This window comes from Rattus rattus, chromosome 18 (genome assembly GCF_011064425.1).
Source record: "Rattus rattus isolate New Zealand chromosome 18, Rrattus_CSIRO_v1, whole genome shotgun sequence".
NCBI classification, from domain to species: domain Eukaryota; kingdom Metazoa; phylum Chordata; class Mammalia; order Rodentia; family Muridae; genus Rattus; species Rattus rattus.
In genome coordinates this window covers 41,009,472-41,037,204 of record NC_046171.1, presented here as the reverse complement: position 1 = coordinate 41,037,204, position 27,733 = coordinate 41,009,472, and the positions used below count along the sequence as shown (strand labels likewise).

Genomic DNA, 27,733 nt, shown 5'->3' with positions numbered 1-27,733 from the left:
CCAACGTGCAAACCAAAGTGTATGAGTAGCATCCGTCTCTCAACATGCTCTCGTGTGTGGGTGTGTACGTGTGTGGGGGTGTGTGTGTGCATGCATGTGCACGGGTTTACTCTGCTCTCAAGCTGGCTGAAGGGAACCTGACATTTCAACTGATGCTGGCACCCTCTCCGGTGACAATGGCCTTCTCATCCACACCTGAGCTCTCTCTGTGTGCTTTATGAACGCTAGTGACCCCGTGGGACTGTAAACTCTGCTCTTCTGAATGTTCTGTGGGATAAAAAAAAATCTGGAAAGAGGGAGTGTGGAATTGTTCTGCAGCTTAAAGCGCTTGCTGAGCAAATGGGATAACCGGGGTTCAATCGCTCGAAGCCTCTAGAGCCGGATACAGAAGTACACATTGGTGATCCGGGCGCTTCTCCAGCGGGATGGAAGGATCTGAGAACGGTTTCCTACAACCTCTGCCACAGGGTGTGTGCTGACACACACACACACACACACACACACACACACACACACACACACACACCCCAAAACTAAAACAGACATATTTGTATGAGGCAAGCATTAAGTTAGCAAGGGGCCCTCATGTGCCTCAGACAGGGGTCCTCTAGGTTTAGAAGCGTGAGCATCCCCGGGAAGACAGCAACCTAACAGCAGGTGCTGCTCCCACAGTCTCTGATTCTTAGCTCAAGAATTCCCGTTTGAGTGAATGTCAGGACATGGCTGCCTTTTGCTCTGAGAACCTGCTCTAGCTGCCGACTGGCCACAAGTGTTCTCTTAGCAAAACCCCTTTCGAGTATATCGCGAAGGCCACACACTTTTACCTCAGAAAAACCGCACAAGCATGCACATTTTTACGTACACTCTAACGAGACTTGTGGATGCTTTGAGATTCATGGATGGCTTCCAAGCCAGAGACTTCTAGGCCACAGAGACTACAGGCTTTTATCCAACTCACCTGCGAATACTGAACAGCTTACATCGCACTGGGCTGTGTTACAGGTGGGCTCTCTACATTTTGGCTACCCAGTGGAAGCTAAGAGAAACACTCACTCTCCCATTTTATAAAGGGACTAAGTTAAGGACTTGCTTCGCCGTGGGGAGCCTTCTGTTATGACTTCTGTAGAAGACTTCTCATTTTAACTGAGAGATTCATTCTTCCTGAGGAAGGGCTTATCTCTCCACCAATGACTAATCACAGTTCCCCCTTCTGCTGCTTCAGGCCGTTGGGCACGTGTGGCTAATTTTAATTGTCAAATTGGCACAAGCTAGAAATACCCGGGAAAGTTTCACCTAGGGACTGTCTAGGTCAGGGCGGCCTGTGAGATGGTCTGGAGAGGGCAGTCGAGTGCTTTAATTGATATGGGACTGGGTTGACCCAGCCTGAAAGTAATATCATCCGCTCCCCTTCTCCTCCTCCCTACTCCCCTCAGCTTAGCGTCCTGGTTTTGAGAGCAGGAAGTTGGCTGAGCAGAAGGTACGCAAAGATTTGTTTCTCTCTGCTCTTGACTGTAAATGTGATGTCTAGATATTTTCAGTTCCTGCCGCCTTGACCTTCCTGCCATGGTGGACCATGTCCTGGTTTATTTTCTGTTGCTGTGATAAGCATCGTAAGCAAATATATAACTCAGGGAGGAAAAGATAGCTTACATTCCCAGGCAACAGCCTGTCATTGGAAGAGACCAGGGCAGGAGGAGCCTGGAGCAGAAGCTATGGGAGGAGGCCTGCACACTGGCCTGCTTCCTGACTCGGCTCAGCAAGCGTATTTACAGAGGCCAGGAGCACTGGCTAAGGGACGGTGCATCCACTGTGGGCTGGGGCCTCCTGCATCAGTGACTACAGTGCCCCACGTATGTGCTCACAGGCCAGTCTGAGCAGGGTGAACTCCTAACTGAGGGCCCCGCTTCCACTCCCAGGTGACTCTGCTTTGTGCAAAGCTGACCAGTGGAGACTGTGCCCAGGGTATTTATCAGAGCAGAGGTGAAAGCAGGAAGGTTAGAGCCATGCTCCGTACTCTAACTTAGTAAATGTTTGTCCTTTTGGCCCGTGCTCTCCCTCTCCAACAAATGTTAATTTCCTGTGTCACCTGCATCTTACTTCATGGACGTTATATTTGGTTTTAGCTAACTTACCTTCTTCCTCTGTTAGCAAATGTTCTTTATGTGGGACGTTCTCGAGTTAATCATATTTTATAAAACAATGTATCTTTACTGTGTGTGCAATGGCGTTTTGCTTGCAGGTATGTCTGTGTGAGGGTGTTGGATCCCCTGGACCTGGAGTGACAGACTATAACTGCCGTGTGCGTGCTGGGATTTGAACTCACGTCCTGGAAGAGCAGCCAGTGCTTAACTGCTGAGCCACCTCCTCAGCCCCAGGACTAGTATTATTTTTTAATTTGGTCTTAGTACATAGCCCAGGCTTGACCTCGAACTCTTGCTTCTTCAGCCTAAGCTAAGATGCTTGACCGTGCATCACCACACCTGTCCTGCTCAGAATTTTGACTCGTTCCTGCTCCCAGCACACTCAGAGTCAGGAGGCTTCCTCTCTCGCCAGACCCTGACACAGCCCGGAGTCTCAACACCAGGGCTGAGAAGTAACTACTTTGAGCTGTCATGAGTCCTTTGAGGAGCCAGGCAGTATCTGAGCACCTGAGCTTGTCACTCACTTTCATACAAACAAGTAGGCAGAGTCCTATCTGATCACGGCCACACCCCCACGAGACAGTTGTCACCGGTGGGAAAAGGAAATCAAGGCATCTGAGCGTGGCCTGTCGAATTCTAGATGTGTAAAGAGGAGAACTGGAAAGAAGACCCAGTTCTGACACGACTGATGCCAGATGGCGTCCCTTAACGTTTGTACATTTGAGCCATTTGCCTACTCTCTTATTTAATTACTAAAGTCATTAGGAGCTCTTAGGTACCACATGGTGTACAAAGTGACACCTGGATGAGCAGCTGTGGTGTATGCCCTCATGGGAGTTCGAAAGGGAAACGGACAACTGCAATAGAGAGAGGTGAGAGAAGAAACAGGAGAGGCTCCTAGAGAAGCATTGAAGTAAGCATTGTGGGGGGGAGGGGCCATGGGGGAGGGGCCAAGGGGGAGGGGCCCTGGGGGCCACGGGGGGGGGGCATGGGGAGGAGCTGCCAGGGCACGTTCTGGTGAGGCGATGCGTGCACTGCCTTACAAATTAGGATTTACGATTAAGTTATGAGCAAGTTACTTATGATTAAGTCTGGTGGCCGGGCAAGGGAGCGTTTCCAGTGGGTGGAGAATCAGGAGCAAAAGCACAGATGTGTGATACATACATTACTATTTCCATAACTACTCAGCAAGCATAAAAATGTGAGCTAGAGGCATGGCTCGGTGCCCAAGAGCATGTACTGCTCCTGCAGAGAGCCTAGGTTCGAAACTCAGCAGCCATATCAGATAGCTCACAGTGACCTGGAGCTCAAGCATTGGGGTTGGGGAGGAGGTCTTGGCGCCCTCTTCTGGCCTTCTTAACGTTAGACCCTAGACAAATATTAGGCCTAGATAGGTTGTTAAGGCCTAGGTAAAATATTAAGGCCTGGGTAGCAGTTACCTGGCTTAGCCTGCCATTATAAGAAAATGTCCTCAAATGTTTCTGCTGTTACCAGGACCCTGAGTTAAGATCAAACAGGGTTTTTAAGCCCTAAATCTACAGACATTTGTGCCAAGTTACTTCACCAATCAGGATTTAGGGATAGGAAACTTTATTTTTTTCTTTTTTTTGGAGCTGGGGACCAAACCCAGGGCCTTGTGCTGATAGGAAACTTTCTAATGCCAAGATTGATTACATATTCTGTGCCCTGGGAAACCAGTCACGATAGGACTCAGTAGAACTGCTTTGTGGAGTTACCCATAATGAGCTTGGACCCGAACCAGCCACCCAGCAGCACCTCCTGCACCTGTGTGTGAGCTTTTATGATATGCGCTTTTATAAGCTGCCCCTGGGATGGACTCTGACATAAGAGAGTCACCTGCACCAATATGAGAAACTATTTGGAATACAACTTTGAGTAGGGGTCAAGTAAAGTCTGAGTTCACAAGACCTCGCTAGGAACTGACTTCCTCCTTGGCAGAAGGAGACATGTGCTTGGGTAACTGGCGTCCTGGTTGGCGAGTGAAGTCATGAATGCTAGAGAAGGCAAGTCCTCTGCCCCAGCTGAATACCCCAACCAATGGGAGCAGGATGGATGTACAACAAAGACGTGTTCCTAAGGAAATCCCCTATCCCTAAATTCCGATTGGTGAAATAACTTGGCAGGATGTTTGTGGGTTTGGGGCTTAAAACTCTGTAGGATCTTAACTTCGAGTCATGGTTGAGTTCTGAAATCTGGACCATGGCCCTGGTTGAACATTCCTGGGGCATATGCTCAATAAACCATCATGTCTGACTGAGATGGGTGTTCTGTGGTTTGCAAAGTGACTCTTGAACCCTAACACTGAGGTGTCTGTACCCATGTGTGCAAGCTCCCATACAGAAACCATATTAAAGATAAAACAAATATATTTTTTAAGCCTGAAAGCATTCCTTGAACTTAAATTCTCTGAAAAACAAAGATTTGCTGTCCCGGGAAGCGATTAATATCTTTACCTTAATATTGATTATGACATCGGGTTGCAATTCTAAATGTTTAATAAATTCTATTTGCTTCAAAGAGGTCATGTTATCCTGTGAGAGTGACGGAATGTCAGTGAGGATGTAGCCTGTAAAACATAAGTTGACAGTGTGTAATATTGTCACCATGGGAGGGCAGGCTTCATTATAGTTAGTTTATAAAATACTGCATGGCTACCACTGAGTAAGTGCGATTCATAAAATCATATCACAAATTTTAAGTTTGTTAGTTAATAGTTATTCCTGTATGAAGTGTAGCTATGAATAATGTTTTCTGGTAAAAAAAAAAATCATCAAGCTAAGAGGAAACGTCTTTAAAAACTCTAAGTCAGGGAAGATGGCTCAGTGGGTAAGGGTATTTGTCACAAGACCAGTGACCTGAGTTCGATTCCCCGGGATTCGTTTACTAAAGGGAGAGCCAACTCCCTCAAGTTGTCACCTGACCTCCATATGTATGCCGTAGCATGTGTGCTCCTCCCTACCCCTAATAATACATATTCTAAATTCTTTAAAAATCTGTTTATTTTAGATGAGACAGTCATGGAAAGAAACTGCATGCTAATATTTCTTTTTAACCCAGGTTAGAAACAGTCCTATGACTTTTTATATGACCTATTAAATTAGTACCAAAAAACATAGCAGGTCACCTGCATATGCGCTATCTATGTAAATTACAGAGAGTGACGAAACACCCAGGTATCGTCTGTAGTGCATAAGCATCAGACTATAGTAAGAGTTAGGCTTTGGACATCTATTGGCTTGCGTCCCACCCAGAAGCCTACATCTTCTCATTAAATGTGTCTTGGGTACTGCAGTCATATTGATTTCCTTAATACACCTTTAAATTATGTCACTTGCTTGGCCCAAGAGACATTTCTCTTATTAATGAAATGGGTCTCAGTTCCTCAGCTAGAAATTAAAGGCCTTTGTTAGGGCTTTATTAAAACATTTTATTGGGGCTGGCTCGAGTTCAGAGGTTTAGTATGCTATCGTCACGGTGGGAAACATAGCAGCATACAGCCAGGCAGACATGGTGCTGGAGGAACTGAGAGTTCTACACCCTGATTCACAGGCAGCATCAGGAGACTGCCACATTAAGCCTAGCTTGAGCATAGGAGACCTCAAAGCCCGCCCCCACAGTGACGCACTTCCTCCAACAAGGCCACACCTCCTAATAGTGCCACTCCCTATGGGCCAAGCACTCAAACACAGGAGTCTATGGGGGCAGTCCCTGTTCAAACCACCAGACTTCAATATATTTTTCTGCTATTTCTGATCTATTTCAGGCGATGTTGTTCTCCCAAGGACATGTTAATGCTTCTTCCCCATTTTGTTGCAAATATCTCGGTTTTGGTCTTTTCTCCTTAGTTGCCCTGGCTTCTGTTGCCTTGTCTGAAGAATTAGAGGAAGCAAAGCCCTTGCTCAGAACCCTTTTGTACAGGGAGAGACTTTTTGGGTGTGTAATCAGAGAGCAGGCGGGGTGAACAGTAGTTGCCCGGGCAATGTGTAGCCTCAGAGGGAGGCTGCTCCAGCTCACAGAGACTGATGCCTACCACCCAGGGTGACAGGAGAGCTGTGGGTAGAAACCAGAGGCCCTGCAAGAAGGGTTATGACATGTTTTGATGCTGTGATTCTGTGTAGTAGAGCGCTAAACAACACTGGGTGGTTTTTAAAAAGTAACCGTGGACATTTGAGGATTAAAACGAAAAGATACATTTGAATCTATCTGAGATGCTCTGCTCCGGAGGGGCTGGGGGATTCCTGAGCCATTATCTAGAAAGAGGAAGGCGCGCATGCGCGCGAGCACACGTACCGAAGTGAGAAACTTCTGGAGACTTGATCTTCTCCAGGACCAACTTTGTGACCAGCTCATCTGGGATGGTGTGACCGCTTACCAGCAGTGACTGCAGCTAGAACAGGCACAGATGTTAGGCGTTGCTGTAACTCTCTATCTGGGATTCGCAAGCTTGGGGTTACCGTAGTACTTTTGAAATGTAGATTTGCTCACCATAGCTCCGGTTTCATTCTCAGCCGCAATGTGCTCTTCCAAAACCGATATAGCTAAAACATGAGTTCGAAATATGAGTGCAAGCTGAGACTGGGATTGCTAAAGTTAAGAAACGTTTTCTGATTGTTTGGTAGCGAAGATTAATGTGGGGGTGTCGCCTGGGGATTTTCTAAGCATATTTACCCATGCTACATCGTTTAAAGTGGCTCACAGCAGGCAATGAATTGTTCTGCAGAGAGCTTTTGCTGGCCACCCACCAACTCAGCAATCTTAGTGGAGTTATTGCCTAAACACCCTCGTGCCTTGGATGAGTGCTCTGTGGGAAGCAGTAGACAGAAGGAGGAGGAAAAGTGGTGGTGGTGACAGCTGCAAATTATCTCGCATCACACAAAAAAAGTAGACAGCAGTATTATCAATCTAGATCTTTTTCCATCCCAGTCAGAGGAAGAGCCCTGCTGGGCTGGAGAGATGGCTCCAAGGCTAAGAGCGCTGGTTCTTCTTCCTAGAGGTCCTGAGTTCAATTCCCAGCAACCACGTGGTGGCTCACAACCACTTCTTTGATTTGATCCCACATCTGGCAAGCAGAAGTATACGTGTATGTCAGCGCACTCATGTACGTAAATGAGTAGATTTTTAGTAATAAAAAAGGAACCCTGAGAATTCCAGGAAATATGCCATTCTCTGATGGAAGAGAGCCCAGTGAGATGGTGGGACCCCATCTTTTAAGACTTCCTAAACATAAACTTTTTAATTAAAAAAAAAAAAAAAAAAAAAAAGCTGGAGAGGTCGCCCAGTGGCTGGTCTTGTAGAGGACACACATGGTGGCTCAGAGCCATCTGTAACTCCAGTTCCAGAGGATCCTAGCCCTCTTCTGGCTCCTCAGGCACAGGCACATGAGTGTGCACATTCTGTCATGTTGTCCTCATCATTCCTCTGTCCATCTGATGAACACTGGCTTCCTGAGCACATCAACCCAGCCATGTGCTATTAAATGTGTTTGGCTCCGCCTTTCCGCTAAACCTCTATGGGCCACCTCTCTAGCCGTTCATTTTTTAATTAAAAAAGTTTATGTTTAGGAAGCCTTAAAGAATGGGGTCAGGTCCCCACAATTCCACTGGGCTCTCTTCCATCAGGCAAAGCACCCATACAATGAGAGAGAAACAAATCTTTTCTTAAAAGGGGAAAACATTTCAGAGTTCTAGGAGAGTGTGCTCCCAGTTACCAGACTATTCTACACACACACACACACACACACACACACACACACACACACACACCTCAGTTACACTAATGGAATTTAGTAACGTCCTTGCCAACAATGACTGCAGTTATTCCAGTGAAGTCGGTGGCTCACCAACTTGTTAGGCAAATATGAATCAGTGCGAACCATTTTTAATGATATGAGGTTATTTTCTTCTTTTCTTACATTGCTTAGATTTGGTTCTAATTATGCGAGTGTTGTGTGTGCACATGTGTACGTGCTGTGTGTATACCTGTGTGTGTGCACGCTGTGTGTATGTGTGTGTGTATGCACATGTGTATATGTGAGCACATGGAATGAAAAGCTAGAGATCGACCGACTCATTCCTCTGGATCGTTCCACCTTGTAGGCGGGGCTTGGGACTTTCTAGCCAATTAGGCGAGGCTGGCTGACCAGTGAGCTCTAGGAATCCTCCTGCCTCTGCCTACCCAGCACAGATCATAAGCGTGTGCCATCTCACCTGGCTTGTTGCGTGCATACATGCTGGGGATGGAACTCAGGACCCCACGCTTGTGTGCTTGTGTGACAAGGACTCTCCTGATTGAGCCCTCTCCTCACTCCCTTCTGCGACAAGTTTGCTATTTATTCTGGCCTTACTTTTCTATTAGGAAATAAAGAGCTTTTTACTGGTTAGAAGGATGTGTGTGTGTGTGTGTGTGTGTGTGTGTGTGTGTGTGTGTGTGTGTGTGTGTGTGTGGTGTGTGTGTGTGTGGTGTGTGTGTGTGTGTGTGTGTGTGTGTGTGTGTGTGTGTGTGTGTGTGTGTGTGTGTGTGTGGTGTGTGTGTGGTGTGTGTGTGGTGTGTGTGTGTGTGTGTGTGGTGTGTGTGTGTGTGTGTGTGTGGTGTGTGTGTGTGTGTGTGGTGTGGTGTGTGGTGTGGGTGTGGTGGTTGGTGGGGGGGGGTGGGGTGTGGGGGGGTGTGTGTGTGGGTGTGTGTGTGGGGTGGGGTTTGTGGGGTGTGTGTGGGTGTGGTGTGTGTGTGTGTGTTGTGTGTGTGTGTGGTGTGGGTGTGGTGTATGTTTGGTGTGTGTTTGTGTGTGGTGTGTGTGTATGTGGTGTGTGTGTGGTGTGTTTTTGGTGTGTGTGTGTGTGGTGGGTGTGTGGGGTGTGTGTATGGTATGTGTGTGTAGGGTGTGTGTGTGGTATGTGTGTGTGTTTTTTGGTGGGGTGTGTGTGGGTGTGTGTGTGTGTGTGGTGTGTGTGTGTTTATGTGTGTGTGTGTGTGTGTGTGTGTATGTGTGTGTGGTATGTGTGTGGTGTGTTTATGTGTGTGTGTGTGTGTGTGTGTGTATGTATGTGTGTGTGTATGTGTGTGGTGTGTGTGTGTATGTATGTGGTGTGTGGTGTGGTGTGTTTATGTGGTGTGTGTGTGTGTGTGTGTGTGTGTGTGTGTTGTTAAAAATAGACCTTTTTCTAATAAAAGTAATAAAGTCCTGGGAAATGCTCTGAAGAAAAGCGTCAGTTCTTTTTCTTTTCATTTTTCACGAAGATGCTCTCTCACACACATATAAACAGTTCTGATGGAAATAAAGGTTTAGCAGAAAGGGAGAGCCAAACACATTTAATAAACGTGGCTGGGTTGATGCTATCACAAAGTCAGTATTCATCAGGCAAGCAGAGGAGTGATGAAGAGAACATGACAAAATACAAATTATGGAATCTCAGACGGGTGTTCATCATGCAGTCTACTTTATATGAGTCTTTGAAATTGTTCATACTAAAATACTGAGAAAAAAAATCAAATTTACCTTCAACACGAATACATTTCCATGCCTGTGCTATGCTCCGGGCTAACGTTGTCTTCCCAACCCCCTTTAAAAGAGAAATGCTTTTTAAAATACAGCAAAATGTTCACGTCATGGTTAAGGAGAGGCACAAACTTTAGGAATCCCATGGATGTTATTATTCCATAAATATTTACCTATAAAATGAAGGGAGCCCTATGTATTTACAACTTCGTTTTCTCCGCTAATTCTTACGTATTGTACACATCCTGACCTTTTAAAGTATATTATCCTTTAAGGAAATTGGGAAACTATACCTGGAATTAGGAAGCTGTGCCATCAGGATATTGCAAGAATTTATAATCTTAATTATAAACCATTATAAAATATATGGAGATTTTGGCGACTTCTGTTTAAACAATTTTCTTTCTTTCATCTTCTTTTTGCAGTACTGGGGTTCCACATATTGTGCCTATGTAGGTGAAAACGTTCCTTTGACCAATATCATGGGATGGGGCCTGTGTTTAGTTCTTATTCTGAGACAGAGCCTCAGTAAGCGTCCCAGGCTGGCCTTGAACTCACTCAGCAGCCAGGGTGGGCTTTAAGGTTGGGACTCTCCTGCCTCAGCCTCCTAAGCTGCTCATTCAGTTAGGGTTAAGAGCAGGTAAGACCTTGCAACTGAGGACTTCGAAGGGTTTTGTATCTCAAACCTACAAAGCTGTTCCCGTGAAGTGACATTTGCATCTGGGTGACGTCAGTGGTGACTCTTTTTAGATACATAATGAAAATTGTTGGAAATATTTCTTGGTACCTGTCCTATGGTTCCTATCAGAAGTTAAGTGAAAGATGGGATTTCTATTAGCTGCTGCTGTTCTGGAAGTTTCCCTACCTGAACAGCCCCATCCCCTAACTATCAAGTAGCTCTGCAGCTGAAAGCCAAGCTCACACTGGGGGATCCTTCCTACAGCTGCCTAGAAGCCGACAGTCTTAACAACAGCCCCTTCTGGTTTCTTCCCACTGTGTGAAGAAGACAGTTGCTTCTCTAATATACTACATACTCACTGACCCCGGCCCCAGCCCCTTCCAGTGCTAAAACATAGCTGCTTCTACAGCCAGAGCGCCTCAGGACAAGTTTCTAAGTAAACCTTACATCCAAACAAAATCTGAAATCACCTTAGGCCTCAGATCGGAACAGTCACGTGGCACAGAGTTTCTATAAGTAATTTCTGTATAATATTAAAGCAAACCTTCATACAGCTGTGGTTCCTTTGCTGGTGCACAGCGTAAGAAGACAGACAGTTCCTACGCAAAACCAGGGTCATATCAGAGTTGAAGTAATGTTGCGAAAATATATCAGACACTAAAAGATAAGCACACTTTGCGGATCCCGTTCTTGTATGCTAATATAAGAGTAAGGGTTTTTTAAATAAGATATAGTCAAGTGCGAGGAGAGATAACTTACGGGCTTCCCAAATATAATAAAGCAGGCTGGTTTGGACAGCAGACAGTTCCTGTCCGTTTCATCTTCGTTAAAGATGTCTGCGAATGGATGTTCTTCTGTCTTTTGTTCAGAAGCCATGATTCAGAAGGCTACGATAGAAAAGGCGGAGCAGAAGGGCTTACGGTGTGGGGCAGTGGTGTGGGGAAGAACTCTGAGAGCTTACTTAGCTCAGAAACCTATCAAGTGTGAAATAAAAACAGCATGTAACCAAAGCTGTTCAAAGGAAAGCCAACATGTCCAAAAGACCAAATCTAATATATATATATATATATATATATATATATATATATATATATATATGTTTGCAATCATGTCGCAACACTTTTAAATTTCTACAAGGCTTTTGGAAAGCTTTTGCCAGTTTGAGCTGTTAAGCGGATTTCTGGGGACAGCCGCCTTCTACTTTAAGCAGATTTTTTTTTTTTTTTTTTTTTTTTCGGAGCTGGGGACCGAACCAGGGCCTTTCGTTTGTTAGGCAAGCGCTCTACCACTGAGCTAAATCCCCAACCCCTTTAAGCAGATTTTAATTTATGCTGCTTCTGTTGGAAGGAATCAGAATACATTGGGACTGTAAGTTTTTGAATTTGTACGAAGACCACATCTTGTTTTCAAGCACTTGTAAATTGCTTATGTGTTTAAACCAATAAAATGTTTACTCATACAATGAGTCTATTATGTAAATAATAAAAATGACATAAACCATTTTTCTTGACTACAGTGAATAATTATGAATGTATTTAAAGCCCAAATTCTGAAAGCTAAAAAAAATCCTAATAAAGTACTTTAATACATCAATATAGCCATAAAAAATTAAAATGGAAATTATAGACTGTTAAATCCATGCTAGTATTATTAGCTAGCACTATTAAATTAAATTTTAAAAAGTAGATATAAGACAAAATGTGGAGATATAACCACAAAAATAAAATAGAATGTTGGAAACAAATTCCAACAGATCAGTTTGAAAGGCAAACTTTGACGGACTGGATTTTAAACCTTTTAAAGGTCTTTCTTTGCAGGCCTCACATCTCACGATAAGCAAGTCCTGGGCTGTGTCCCCGGTCCAGCATTTCTCAGGGAGAAGCTAAAGCCTGTCTCAGTTATTGCTCTTTAAATGTTGTGCGGATCGTGCAGAGAGAAATGTTCACCCAGGGGAACTTAGACCAGACAGGAGTTTCAGGTACTTCTGTTCTTTCATGGCTAACCCCCTGGCAGCGCCACCCACAGGCTAAGTTCCTGAAAGCTTGGAAGAACGGAAACCCACGTTAACAGAGGTGGAAATGCTGGACCTGCTTGGGCAACTGATTAAGGTGTTAAAGGTTACAGAACTGGGAAGTTAGATTGAAATTACTGCGAGGTCAGAGATTCACTAGCACGCTGTGCTCTCTGGAATGGCGAGGGCTACTCCTTCACTAACGCCATAACGTGGAGGCATTGGCATCAGTGCGGAGTTGCCCAGTAGTGGAACTTTGTAGCCCAGGGCTGCTGGTAGAGGTGAGGCTGTTCTGGTTCTGGATTCCCATGTGTCACCGGGGATGACTGGCTTTAGAAGGGCAGAAGCCACTTATAAACAAAATTTCAAACTGGAAAGCTGCCTTAGGGCTTTATCGCTGTGAAGAGACACCATGACCATGGCAACTTAAAAAAACAAAGCAAAACAAATCAAAAAAAACCAACCAAACCTTTTATCGATTCTTTGTGAATTTCACAATGTGCGCTCCAAGTCCACTAATCTCTCAGTTCCTCCATATCAGTGCTTTACTCTTGCAAACCTCCCAAAAGAAAAAATAAAAATAAAAACCTTCATGTCGGGCTGGAGAGATGGCTCAGTGGTTAAGAGCACTGACCGCTCTTCCAGAGATCCTGAGTTCAAATCCCAGCAACCACATGGTGACTCACACCATCCGTAATGATGTGATGCCCTCTTCTGGTGTGTCTGAAAACAGCTACAGTGTATATAATAAATAAATTAAAACAAAACAAAACAAAAACAAAAACCTCCATGTCTTCACGGAAGCTGCCGTGTGTCACACAGTGCCCCACACATCTACTCGAAATCTTCATTGCAATGACTCACTGGTCATTGGCTTCTGCCACATATCATTATTAGATTCTCACTGGGACTCCTCTCAGATATCCTGTTGTTGCCCCATGTCCTGTTGTCATGGAGATCCTGCAGCTTTGGATCTGCAAGACCATTCCCTTACATGCTCCAGAAGATCTTAGATGGGGTAGATGTTGGCGTGGGCCAACTCAAAGCCCTGGATCTGGGCTTGGGTGGCAGCCAAGTTGTTCTGTCTCCAGCTCTTCCAAGCTTGGGCTACCAACACCAGCTCTCTTGCTCTCCTGCCCTTGGGGCTGGCTTGCTCATGCCCACACACACCACAGGGCCCAGCTCTGCCTCATGAAAGTCCCACAGGGGTCTGCAGCACTAATTCACTGAAGAGGAGGTTGGGAGTCCTCAAGAACGGACCGAAGCAACACTCCACAAGTATTCACACGGGTGATACCTTACTTCTTTTGAGAGAGAAGCTTGTAACCATCAAGAGGAGAGCTCTGGGGACTGACATCTGTCTTTCTGGCAATGACCATTGGGTGGAGAGTCCTAACGCTGAGTGAGTGCTGCAGCAGCCTACTGAGTGGTAAACTAGAGAATGTGATAGAGTCTAGGCAGGTCTGGAAGGGCAAAAATAAGGTTCATAAATATGTATTCCAGGTCCCCCATTCTGGGCCCTGTTATCTGTCTCTTATGTTTCTATTTTAGGTCAAAACTCAGTTAGCACTCCCTGAGAACAGCTATCAGAGAGAAAACATCACGGGAGAATTGTGATTTATTGATGGAAGCTGTAAATGCCACATTTCTAGATTTTAGTGGCTCTGGCAAGTAGCTTTGAAAAATAGCAATCGAGGTAGATGTTCCTGCAGGCAGAGCCTTAAGCAGAGCTTATAATTCCTCAAACTGGTGGGGGATTCTGAATGGCTTCATCCAGGGCACACAGGAGCAAGGTCAGAAGAGAAAAAGCCCATGACTTGTAAACCGCTTGGCAGATACATTTAAAGTGAGCCCTTCCCAGCCACACTCTTGTGTAACCGCTTCCGTTGAATGCGGTTGCGTGGGATCTGTGACTTGCTTTTCATGAATATTTTATATTTTACTTTATCTTAGCAGTTGGGGAGAGGCTTCCCATGGGCTCTGAAGTCAGCCGCTATATTGTGGGAGGACCCTGGAGTAGGGAGAGCATTGTCTGGCCTCCAGGTGTGGAGAGCAACAGGTAGGCAACAGCTAAAGGAAGCAGGAACCTCCGGTGCTATTGCCAGAGATGAATTTTCTCAATAATGGAATGGATTCCTAGTTGTCCATCCAGTGGAAAGTAAATTTCAGTTAACACCCGATTGCAGAGGACCCCACTGATCTATGCCACAAGCCCTGGCCATGGAAACCGTGAGGTAATAAACAGTTTAAGATGTCAAATTTGTAGCGATCTGTTCTGCAGCATAGAAAACCAAGTCCATCCACAAACCATCCACCTATGAAGATGTACCAAGCAAACAGGTGAGGAAGGTAATCATCCTGCAGATGCCAGCCATGGCTCCTCTTAGTCCTACGGGTTCCTAAGTAGAAATGCCTTGGTGGCAGGGATGTAGTGGCTGACACTATGCTGTGATTTAGTGGCCCACGCTAGTCACTAAACTGATGTTCTACATCTCCACAGCAGAGATGATGCTAAGAGTTTAGTGTGATGGGAGCCGATCTCCCATCACTGACAGACTGGCTCTGCGGGACTCTTCCCACCGTGAGGGACAAGTGACATGGGTGGGGATGGGGGAAGGAGAGTGTGCCTTCCCTATCTGGAGCCTGTTGGCCAGCACCGCTAACAAATGGTTACATTGTCTCATTTATCATCACGAAGCTCACGTGATATCGCATCAAATCAAAGGCTTTACAGTAAAGAGTGTAAGATGCGTGCAATTGTGAGATCCACTTTCTCCACCACATCCCAGCTCACTTAGAAGCTGCCTGGGTGTTAGACAGACCTCCCAAAGGTCCCGGTATGGCACACTTTAGTATTGTGTGGGATAGAGACAGCCAGTGTATTTCAGGACTAGAAATATGCTCTGAGCCAAGAAACAGGAGAAGTGGCTCTCATCCCCACACCCCTGTGATTGACACGGGCAATTCGGATGGTCTTGGGCAATTTCTCACAATTTTAGGCTCTGGTGGTGGTAGACTGGGTTTGATTGCTAGGAGAGATGGTTGTATCAAAGATCTCGGTCAAGGTTTCATAAAACTAAAAGAATTGCTACCAACTGGTCACTTTTGGACCTATGAGGAGCCTAGGAGGAGTCGGGCTGGCAGGGGAGGTAGGCTGGTGTTGTATAGCTGGGGTTGGAAAAGTAACCTTAAACTCAGGATTCTCTGGGACGTGTATTCATGCCACAACACACGAATGAAAGCAGGACAAGGAACTTAGACTCACATTAGTCCTGGCCAAGAGTAGGGACAGCCTAGGGATGTTAGAGAGACGGAGATGAGTGAGCAGTTAGACGCCCAGGGTTAACTGCAGTGGTGAACTCTGCAGCTGACTTCATTAACTTCCCTAGTCACTAGCTTCAAGGATTGGCCATAGGCTGGTGTGACCTCGGTGTGGGGACAGTGGGTATGAGTGGCTCACGGGGTGGAACGCAGCAGATCTCTCCTCATGCATGTGCGATGCAACTTTTCTAGGTTACTACCAGACTTTTGGATACCAGTTTGTGGGACTCTGTGGGTGAACTTCCTCCAAGCTGCCACACCCTCTCTGTCTGAGCACAGGCAAACTGGAAGTTCCAAGACATCCTACTCTGCCATAGCAGGCTTCAACCAGTTATACACAACACCCCTCCCCCCACTCTCCCATCTCCCCCAGCCACCGCTTCCTGGAAAGGGAATGGTTCCAAGGTATGTACTCCTCATTCCCTAGTGAACTTACTAAGCTACCGAGAAGCTTGCTTGACAATATTCCTCTTTTCCAAGTGCCCCCTCCCACCCCCAGCTTCTGGGGATTACCCTTCTGGAAACAACTTGGCACGTTTGTCATCAGTTCTACTTCTGGGTGATGTAAACCAAGAGGGTTCTCAAAGGGAAGTGCTCCACGGTAGTATAGAATAATAATTGAAAACAATATTTGAAAATCAGGTTATATTATTTTTAAAAAGTGACTTTCTTAAGTCAAAACGCTCTTCAGACGTTTAGCTTACACTAGGAAGAGCTGGTTTCCATTGCGAAGTGGAAAAGTTAAACGGCGCGATTCAAGATGGAGAGAATTGGATCTCTGGGGCTTCCTGACTGAGGGAGCACATCGGGCCTAACCTCTGGCTTACACATGCATGCACACACGCACACACACAGACAGACAGACAGACACACACGCACATGCACGCACTAGCCTAAAATGCCAGAACTGAGACTCCTGCCACCTTTCCAGTTTCTCAATTAAAAAAAAATGCATTAAACTGAAACGAAACCTATAATAGATACTCATACTTTAGAAACCTTATATAGTCCTAACTTTGAATCTACAGCAAACTTTAATATCCTTTTCAGCTATGAGTTTGCATTTTTAAAGTGTCATTGCCTTTTCAGCATGAGAACCCTCCAGCGGTGAATTCTTGAATACAGAGGGGTCCCTGTGAAACCTATCATTTCCCGCCTATGCTGGCTTAGCCCCAACTATGTTACACTCTGAGGCAGGTGTTTAGTCTGTATTTGTGAGGCAAATACCTCAGCTGAAGGGAGAACTGGTTTTTTGAAAAGTCGATTTATGAAGAGATCGTGGTTAAGCTTTGCAAGAAAATGAACTGATCTGGGGTCCCCTCCGGAAGGGCCATTCCCTGCAACTGATAACTCAGAAGGTGGACTATGTCCTCCTGCCTTTGCTTACCTGGTCCCTGTGAACCCCGGAGGCGACGGTATCTATCTCCTGGGGACATAGGGATCTGTTAGGCGGTTGCCTTGGAAACCTATAGGCGGTGTTCAGGACCTCTTGGAGGGCGGGGCCTCGGGAGGTGGCGCTGTAATTCGGAGTGAATTCTTAAGCTTGGGCTTAAATGTAGTCATAATTATAAAACACCTTTCCCACAGTGTAGAGGCGACGAACAAAGCGAGTGTGTATATTGTCTACTTATGCTCAGACAGCAAACGGGCAAACCTTACCTTAGCTAGAACCGACTCTCAACAGCAGCGCGCGCCCCCTACACGGCACGGTCCCTTTTAGAATTCAGACCGTTAGCCTCACACATAAAATGTGCAAATACCAAAGGCGCCGCATCTAAGTTATTAAGAAAGATTTGTTGGCCATATCGCCACAATATGAGCCTTTATTGACTCTCGTGGGAATAAAATAGGCGACAAAAGAGGGACGATCACTGGCATCCAGGAGACAGGTTTCAGGAAAATAAAGAGTTGATAGGAAGAAACAGACCAATTTCATCACAGAAAAGCTGCTTCAAAAGGAGAACCCAATCACCTGATCTCTTTTGATCAACATAAACCAGATTTTTTTCTTTTTTTGGCTTTTGCCCTTAAGAAAGATGGCACCCTTAGCATCCGCCCTCAGCGACGCCGTGATCATGTAGCCCCGCCCCTCGCGTCCGGACCTGGCCTGTTGGGAGGCGGGGCTCGGGGAATCCGGAAGCACCGGGCTGCAGCTGTCTCCTGGGGTTTAGGGTTCCGACGTTGTCATCGTCAGGTGGATCTCGTGTGCTGGGTCTGCGTGCGGAGTCTCCTCTGTCTCCGGGGGGAACCCTGAAACTGTCACGACCTGGGCCGCGGCCTGGTGCCCTGTAGTGAGGCCGCCATTGGCTGGAGCCATGCCCACGGCCGCTGCCCCCATCATCAGTTCGGTCCAGAAGCTGGTGCTCTATGAGACTAGAGCTGTGAGTATCCGCAGCGGCGGGACGGGGCGGGAGGACAGTGCTGCGGGCGTCGGGGGACTCTGTGGAGTCGTAGGGAAGAGGCAGCAGCCGGTACAACCCCCCTCTCCTGCAAGCTCTGCTGCAAGCTCGCCTGCCAGGACCATGCAGTCAGGCACTGGTGGGTTTGCACGTCTGTGTTGCTTTGGAACCTTGGCTGGAAAATGTGCATGCGAACAGGTGCTTGTGGCATACAGGAACTGCGCACAGCTTCTGAACCATAAGTTGCTTTCTCATAATCTTGAAGTTCTTGAGTCCACTCTTTATAGTTAAGTCAGGGGGGTATGAAAAAAAATGTGAACTTTGCCTAGGTAGCTTCTATTTTGCGATTCTGTGATATACCATCACTGTGATTGGTCTTAATCACATGCACAGTTTTTGCTGGTATTCGAGGTTCTGTGACCCGGACACTTCTGTTAATAGTTCTCCGGCTTGCAGAGTGGTGCTAATAGAACTTACTATTTTCTCATTTCTGTGGTTGGGAAACAAAGTTACTACAGTGTGGCTTATCTGAATCTGGCCTTCACCATGATATTAGGGTGTGTGTTTAAGATAATTTACTTCACGGTCACAAACTTATGAGTATCTCGTACGTATATTTTCAGCGAACTGTGGCTAGTCTTCAGTAGGGAGAGTACAAGAAAGTATTTACCTTCCCCCACCCCCGTTTCAGTCATTACACCGTCCTAGTAGTGTCTGTCTTGTTTCATGTGTGTACAACTTCTGATTCTAAATTAATTTGGTAAACAAGTCCATTTGATGGAATCAAGACCAGAAGATAGACAATAGTATTTACAACTATCACCACATCTCCTCAGAGAGCCACGTAGAAACACCCAGTTTTAACACTGAAACAAGACTTTACACTTTTTGTAAAATGGGCTGGTAAATGTCCTTAGTAAGAAACTTAAATACATTGTCACATAGGAAATTTAACTGAGCATTCTGAGGACCTGGCTGAGATGTTGTGTTCTTTATAAAGCAGAATTTCTTTTCCACAAGTCTTCAGTGACACCATGCTGAGGAGGGCAAACCCTGTCAGAAATTTTAATTAATTAATTAATTTTAATTTTAATTAATTTTAATTAATTAATTAATTAATTAATATAGTGTGTGTATGTAGTGCACGTCCATGTGTGTGCCCACGTGGAGAAGTGTGGAGGCCAGAGGTTGACTTTAGAGGTCTCTCATTAAATCTGGAGCTTCCATATTGACAGAGTGGCTGGCCAATGAGCGCCCCTCCTCCCAGGCCCCGCCTCTCTGCTGCCCCTGAGAGCATATGGCTCAGGGGTTATGGCTTGTTACTGTGTGGGGCTTTTAGTAGGTCCTGGGAATCTTTACCCACTAAACCAAGTTTCCAGACCAGTAACTATTTGTGTGAGTGTGTGAGTGTGTGTGTGTATATGTGAGTGTGTGTGTGTGTATGTGCACACTTGTTGCTATTCATATACAATCTTTGCTTGTCCCTAGGCCATGATGATATTTTGCTTTGTCTCATTGAAAAGATTCACAGTTTTTGCTTTTATGTCACCATCTGTTTTATATTAAAGCCAGTTATACATAGTTAGGGCTACTATTGCTATGATGAAACAAATATGACTAACGAAACCTGGCAAAGAATTTATTCAGCTCACACTTCCACACCATCGCCCATCACTGGAGGAAGTCAGGACAGGAACTCACACAGGGCAGCAGCTGATGCAGAGGCCATGGAGGCTGCTGCTTACTTGTTTGCTCCTCAAGGCTTGCTCAGCCTGCTTTCTTATAGAATCCAGGATCCATCAGCTGAAGGATGACATCACCCACAGTGGGCTGGGCCCTCCCCCGTCTATCACTAATTAGAAAGAGCCCTACATCTGGATCTTACGGAAGCATTTTCTCAATTGAGGTTCCTTCCATTCATATGACTGTAGCTTACGTCAAGTCGACATAAAGCTAGCCAGGACAACATAATGCAGGCCTTATGTGACTTACCTGTTGGAACAAGTTACCCCCCAAGTTAGTGGATCTAAACAGCATTTACTATTTCATGTAATTTCAGTAGACTGGGAGTCTGATTGGCTCTGCCTCAAGGTCTCAGAAGTTACAGTTGAAACGTCACCTGTGGTGCAGTTACCTGGAGGCTTCGATGGCAAGGACCAGCCTCAGCATGGAGAGCAGGGAAAAGAACATCTAGAAGTCCAATTGTAGATACAAGTTGTGTTCTGCTTGATACAGCTTTTCCAGTCTGCTCCTCTCTATGTTCTGCTGTCTCCCCGGAGATCTCTCTGTCTATATTCTGCTTGCCTGCTACTCTAAGAGATCTGTCTGTTCGTGTCCTGTTTGCTTGTGAGTGTATATTTGTGTGTGTGTGTGTGTGTGTGTGTGTGTGTGTGTGTCTGTCTCTCTCTGTGTATGTATGTGAGTGTGTGTGTCTGTCTCTCTCTGTGTATGTGTGTATGTGTGTCTGTCTCTCTGAGTGTGTGTGGTGTGTGTCTGTCTCTCTGTGTGTATCTCTCTCTCTCTCTCTCTCTCTCTCTCTCTCTGTGTGTGTCTATTTATCTTTCTGTTCTCCAAGCAGTTCTTTTTATCCCAAATTCTTTTGATAGCTCATCTCCTGTAGTACACAAGTCTTTTATTTTACATATCAACGTAGTCATTTACTCTAATTCTTAAGAGACAGGAAGCATAAATTTTTTTCTTAACATTGCAAAAGAATTCAGAGATCTGTCCAAGCTGTCTCACACATAGCATAGCTGCCTTTGTTCTTTAGATTCATGAAACCCCTCATAATTCATATTGCATCATTATCTTTTTGCACAGTTGAGAAATTATTTATTTTCAAACTCATGTATTTAGAGTTCTTTCCCACAGCCTTGAGGGCTGTCCTGAAGGTCCGAGCATCTAACATTTTGCTGAGACATAGACACACCTTTGTCTCCTGGACTCACGCTGTTAGATCATCATGGAGTCACTTGCTGTGGGGCAGCCTCTGTGGGCCTTCTTTCCTGTTCTTGGTTCTTTTCGAGGCAGTAGAGAGGGAGGAGCATTGGTGGGGGGTAAGACTTGGTCTTATGAGATATTTAGGGCTGCTGTATAGTAAGAAAATGTTTGCTGTCTTAGTTAGGGTTTTACTGCTGTGAACAGACACCATGACCACGGCAACTCTTATAAGGGCAATATTTAATTGGGGCTGGCTTACAGGTTCAAAGGTTCAGTCCATTATCATCAAGGTGGGAACATAGTGTCCAGGCAGACATGGTACAGGAGGAACTGAGAATTCCATATCTTCGTCCTTAGGCTGCTAAGCAGAATACTGAATCCCAGGCAGCTAGGATGAGGGTCTTAAAGTTTACACCCAGTGACACACCTACTCCAACAAGGCCATACCTACTCTAACAGGGCCACATCTTCTAGTAGTGCCTCTCCCTGGGCCAAGCATGTACAAACCATAACACCTGTCTTAAGTCTAAGTCACCTAGCTTCAGTAGCTAGCCTGCCTGTCTGAGTTCCTCTGAGGTGAGAAGCTGTTTAGCACCTCATCATAAAACAGTAGGGGATAAGTGAAAAGATTTATTGCTGGTGCTCCTTTCTCTGGTCAGTCAGCCAGAAATCTCTTTGGCTAAGCTGGTTAACTCTTTATGAACCAGAGAGGAAGGAAAGGAAAAGGATTAAGACTAAAGCTCAAAACACACATTGCACCTCACACAATAATAGTAGGAGACTTCAACACCCCACTCTCATCAATGGACAGATCATGGAAACAGAAATTAAACAGAGACGTAGAAAGACTAAGAGAAGTCATGAGCCAAATGGACTTAACGGATATTTATAGAACGTTCTACCCTAATGCAAAAAAAGGATATACCTTCTTCTCAGCTCCTCATGGTACTTTCTCCAAAATTGACCATATAATTGGTCAAAAAAACAGGCCTCAACAGGTACAGAAAGATAGAAATAATCCCATCGTGCTATCGGACCACCACGGCCTAAAGCTGGTCTTCAATAACAATAAGGGAAGAATGCCCACATATACGTGGAAATTGAACAATGCTCTACTCAATGATAACCTGGTCAAGGAAGAAATAAAGAAAGAAATTAAAAACTTTTTAGAATTTAATGAAAATGAAGGTACAACATACCCAAACTTATGGGACACGATGAAAGCTGTGCTAAGAGGAAAACTCATAGCGCTGAGTGCCTGCAGAAAGAAACAGGAAAGAGCATATGTCAGCAGCTTGACAGCACACCTAAAAGCTCTAGAACAAAAAGAAGCAAATACACCCAGGAGGAGTAGAAGGCAGGAAATAATCAAACTCAGAGCCGAAATCAACCAAGTAGAAACAAAAAGGACCATAGAAAGAATCAACAGAACCAAAAGTTGGTTCTTTGAGAAAATCAACAAGATAGATAAACCCTTAGCCAGACTAACGAGAGGACACAGAGAGTGTGTCCAAATTAACAAAATCAGAAATGAAAAGGGAGACATAACTACAGATTCAGAGGAAATTCAAAATATCATCAGATCTTACTATAAAAGCCTATACTCAACAAAACTTGAAAATCTGCAGGAAATGGACAATTTCCTAGACAGATACCAGGTACCGAAGTTAAATCAGGAACAGATAAACCAGTAAAACAACCCCATAACTCCTAAGGAAATAGAAGCAGTCATTAAAGGTCTCCCAACCAAAAAGAGCCCAGGTCCAGATGGGTTTAGTGCAGAATTCTATCAGACCTTCATAGAAGACCTCATACCAATATTATCCAAACTATTCCACAAAATTGAAACAGATGGAGCACTACCGAACTCCTTCTATGAAGCCACAATTACTCTTATACCTAAACCACACAAAGACCCAACAAAGAAAGAGAACTTCAGACCAATTTCCCTTATGAACATCGGCCTTAAAAATACTCAACAAAATTCTGGCAAACCGAATCCAAGAGCACATCAAAACAATCATCCACCATGATCAAGTAGGCTTCATCCCAGGCATGCAGGGATGGTTTAATATCTGGAAAACCATCAACGTGATCCATTATATAAACAAACTGAAAGAACAAAACCACATGATCATTTCATTAGATGCTGAGAAAGCATTTGACAAAATTCAACACCCCTTCATGATAAAAGTCCTGGAAAGAATAGGAATCCAAGGCCCATACCTAAACATAGTAAAAGCCATATACAGCAAACCAGTGGCTAACATTAAACTAAATGGAGAGAAACTTGAAGCAATCCCACTAAAATCAGGGACTAGACAAGGCTGCCCACTCTCTCCCTACTTATTCAATATAGTTCTTGAAGTTCTAGCCAGAGCAATCAGACAACAAAAAGGAGGTCAAGGGGATACAGATCGAAAAGAAGAAGTCAAAATATCACTATTTGCAGATGATATGATAGTATATTTAAGTGATCCCAAAAGTTCCACCAGAGAACTACTAAAGCTGATAAACAACTTCAGCAAAGTGGCTGGGTATAAAATTAACTCAAATAAATCAGTAGCCTTCCTCTACACAAAAGAAAACAAGCCGAGAAAGAAATTAGGGAAACGACACCCTTCATAATAGACCCAAATAATATAAAGTACCTCGGTGTGACTTTAACAAAGCAAGTAAAAGATTTGTACAACAAGAACTTCAAGACTCTGAAGAAAGAAATTGAAGAAGACCTCAGAAGATGGAAAGATCTCCCATGCTCATGGATTGGCAGGATTAATATAGTAAAAATGGCCATTCTGCCAAAAGCGATCTACAGATTCAATGCAATCCCCATCAAAATACCAATCCAATTCTTCAAAGAGTTAGACAGAACAATTTGCAAATTCATCTGGAATAACAAAAAACCCAGGATAGCTAAAACTATGCTCAACAATAAAAAAGGACTTCTGGGGGAATCGCTTTTATCCCTGAACTCAAGCAGTATTACAGAGCAATAGTGATAAAAACTGCATGGTATTGGTACAGAGACAGACAGATAGACCAATGGAATAGAATTGAAGACCCAGAAATGAACCCACACACCTATGGTCACTTGATTTTTGACAAAGGAGCCAAATCCATCCAATGGAAAAAAGATAGCATTTTCAGCAAATGGTGCTGGTTCAACTGGAGGTCAACATGTAGAAGAATGCAGATCGATCCATGCTTATCACCCTGTACAAAGCTTAAGTCCAAGTGGATCAAGGACCTCCACATCAAACCAGACACACTCAAACTAATAGAAGAAAAACTAGGGAAGCATCTGGAACACATGGGCACTGGAAAAAAATTTCCTGAACAAAACACCAATGGCTTATGCTCTAAGATCAAGAATCGACAAATGGGATCTCATAAAACTACAAAGCTTCTGTGGCAAAAGGCAAAAGGACACTGTGGTCAGGACAAAACGGCAACCAACTGATTGGGAAAAGATCTTTACCAATCCTACAACAGATAGAGGCCTTATATCCAAAATATACAAAGAACTCAAGAACTTAGACCACAGGGAGACAAATAACCCTATTAAAAAATGGGGTTCAGAGCTAAACAAAGAATTCACAGCTGAGGAATGCGAATGGCTGAGAAACACCTAAAGAAATGTTCAACATCTTTAGTCATCAGGGAAATGCAAATCAAAACAACCCTGAGATTTCACCTCACACCAGTGAGAATGGCTAAGATCAAAAACTCAGGTGACAGCAAATGCTGGCGAGGATGTGGAGAAAGAGGAACACTCCTCCATTGTTGGTGGGGTTGCAGACTGGTACAACCATTCTGGAAATCAGTCTGGAGGTTTCTCAGAAAATTGGACATTGAACTGCCTGAGGATCCAGCTATACCTCTCTTGGGCATATACCCAAAAGATGCCCCAACATATAAAAAGACACGTGCTCCACTATGTTCATCGCAGCCTTATTTATAATAGCCAGAAGCTGGAAAGAACCCAGATGCCCTTCAACAGAGGAATGGATACAGAAAATGTGGTACATCTACACAATGGAATATTACTCAGCTATCAAAAACAACGACTTTATGAAATTCGAGGCAAATGGTTGGAACTGGAAAATATCATTCTGAGTGAGCTAACCCAATCACAGAAAGACATACATGGTATGCACTCACTGATAAGTGGCTATTAGCCCAAATGCTTGAATTACCCTAGTGGCCTAGAACAAATGAAACTCAAGACGGATGATCAAAATGTGAAGGCTTCACTCCTTCTTTAAAAGGGGAACAAGAATACCCTTGGCAGGGAAGAGAGAGGCAAAGATTAAAACAGAGACTGAAGGAACACCCATTCAGAGCCTGCCCCACATGTGGCCCATACATATAGAGCCACCCAATTAGACAAGATGGATGAAGCAAAGAAGTGCAGACCGACAGGAGCCGGATGTAGATCGAACCTGAGAGACACAGCCAGAATACAGCAAATACAGAGGCGAATGCCAGCAGCAAACCACTGAACTGAGAACGGGACCCCCGTTGAAGGAATCAGAGAATGAACTGGAAGAGCTTGAAGGGGCTTGAGACTCCATATGTACAACAATGCCAAGCAACCAGAGCTTCCAGGACTAAGCCACTACCTAAAGACTATACATGGACTGACCCTGGACTCTGACCTCATAGGTAGCAATGAATATCCTAGTAAGAGCACCAGTGGAGAAGCCCTGGGTCCTGCTAAGACTGAACCCCCCAGTGAACTATACTGTCGGGGGCAGGGCGGCAATGGGGGGAGGGGGGGAGGGGAACACCCATAAGGAAGGGGGAGGGAGGGAAGGGGATGTTTGCCAAATGTACATAAGAAATACTCAAGTTAATAAAAAAATACAAAAAATACAAAAAAACAAAAAAAAAAAAAAAAAAAAAAAAAAAAAAAAAAAAAAAAAAAGGATTAAGATGCTGTATATAGGCAAATATACACAGACACATATACATTCAAACATTCGTACACCCACACTCCGGCTGGACCCAACTATATCAGTCACAATCAACTCCACAAGTATTCATGTATGTTTACGTACACACATATACCCACAGACAAATATACAGACAAATAGACATATGCATTTTTATGGATGGATGGGTGGGTGGATGGAAGGATGGGTGGAAGGATGGATGGAAGGAAGGATGGAAGGATGGATGATGGATGGATGGAAGGATGGATGGATGGAAGGATGGATGGATGGATGGATGGATGGATGGATGGATGGATGGATGGAAGGATGGAGGATGGATGGATGGAAGGATGGATGGATGGAAGGATGGAAGGATGGATGGATGGAAGGATGGATGGATGGATGAATGGGTGGATGGGTGGATGGATGGATGATGGATGGATGAAAGGATGGATAGATGGGTGGATGGGTGGAAGGATGGGATGGAGGATGGATGGATGGAAGGATGGATGGATGGAAGGATGGAGGATGGATGGATGGAAGGATGGATGGATGGAAGGATGGATGGATGGAAGGATGGATGGATGGAAGGAAGGATGGAAGGATGGATGGATGGAAGGAAGGATGGAAGGATGGATGGATGGAAGGAAGGATGGAAGGATGGATGATGGATGGATGGAAGGATGGATGGATGGAAGGATGGATGGATGGATGGAAGGATGGATGGATGGATGGATGGATGGATGGAAGGATGGATGGAAGGATGGATGGATGGAAGGATGGATGGAAGGAGGATGGATGGAAGGATGGATGGATGGAAGGATGGATGGATGGAAGGATGGATGGATGGAAGGAAGGATGGAAGGATGGATGAAGGATGGATGGATGGAAGGATGGAAGGATGGATGGATGGAAGGATGGGTGGATGGAAGGATGGATGGATGGAAGGAAGGATGAATGGATGGGGCAAAGCTCCCCAAGTCAAACCATTCAACCAACAACTTTATTTCTCTTCTCTATCTTTTATACCTTGTTAGACAAAAGGTTCTTTAGAAAATTATCTCAGAGATAAAATGTTACATAAAATGGGCATTACAGAAGGATGTTGATGCTAAGTTCCAAGCAGTGTTTCATTATAACATATTCATTAAAAGTTCAAAGCAACGGTTTTTTACATGGCCTTGCCTTATCATAGTGCATACCTGTGGCTTTATCCTTGGACTTAAATCTTTTTCTTTGAACACAAAAATGTCCTAAGTCTATTTCTCTTTTTAGTGTGACTATGAAAGCTCGTTGTATATGAAGCCTTTACTTACTACTTTGAGGGTTGAGCACATTCTATTCTTGATTCTAAATTTGTTACATCTTTCTAGCAACTAAGACCATCTCTAAAAACTTCCTAAAATTGTTTAAATCAAATCAGAAATTCTATAATCATTATTTATTTGTCTATATAGCATCACTGCAAGATGGTACATCTTCATAGATCTACAGAGATCTGCTCAGAAGGGTGGGCTAATACCTAGTGATTTGTTATGTATGCTTAATAATAATAGGAAAGCAAATTAATAGCAGGAATCTTTCCTAAAATGGATTTTTCTTAGGCCTTGCCTAAGAAAATCCACCATAGATTTTAATCCAAGGCAGACCCATCTCAGGAAGATCACCTGCTAGTTTTTACTTCTCCAATGATGGCTCCTGACAGTCATTAACGTTAGCAGAGAGGACATTCCTCCGAGGAATGTGAAATATGTCCATTACTATAGAAACAAGCCTTAAGTGGAGGCTCACA

General features: G+C 44.5%; 2 protein-coding genes across 2 annotated transcripts in view; one reads left to right on the top strand and one right to left on the bottom strand.

Annotated features, from left to right (window-relative positions):
• Positions 1–11,209, bottom strand: part of Ak9 (adenylate kinase 9) — a 110,426-nt gene extending 99,217 nt beyond the window's left edge. The window contains 5 exon segments of the mRNA XM_032888566.1: positions 4,616–4,728; positions 6,453–6,549; positions 6,648–6,700; positions 9,655–9,718; positions 11,093–11,209. Coding sequence (XP_032744457.1) covers positions 4,616–4,728; positions 6,453–6,549; positions 6,648–6,700; positions 9,655–9,718; positions 11,093–11,209 — 444 coding nt within the window.
• Positions 11,210–17,788: 6,579 nt separating this feature from the next.
• Fig4 (FIG4 phosphoinositide 5-phosphatase) overlaps positions 17,789–27,733 on the top strand; it is a 115,016-nt gene continuing 105,071 nt past the window's right edge. The window contains exon 1 of the mRNA XM_032888490.1: positions 17,789–18,046. Coding sequence (XP_032744381.1) covers positions 17,981–18,046 — 66 coding nt within the window. The 5' untranslated portion in view covers positions 17,789–17,980. The remainder of the gene's footprint in view (positions 18,047–27,733) is intronic.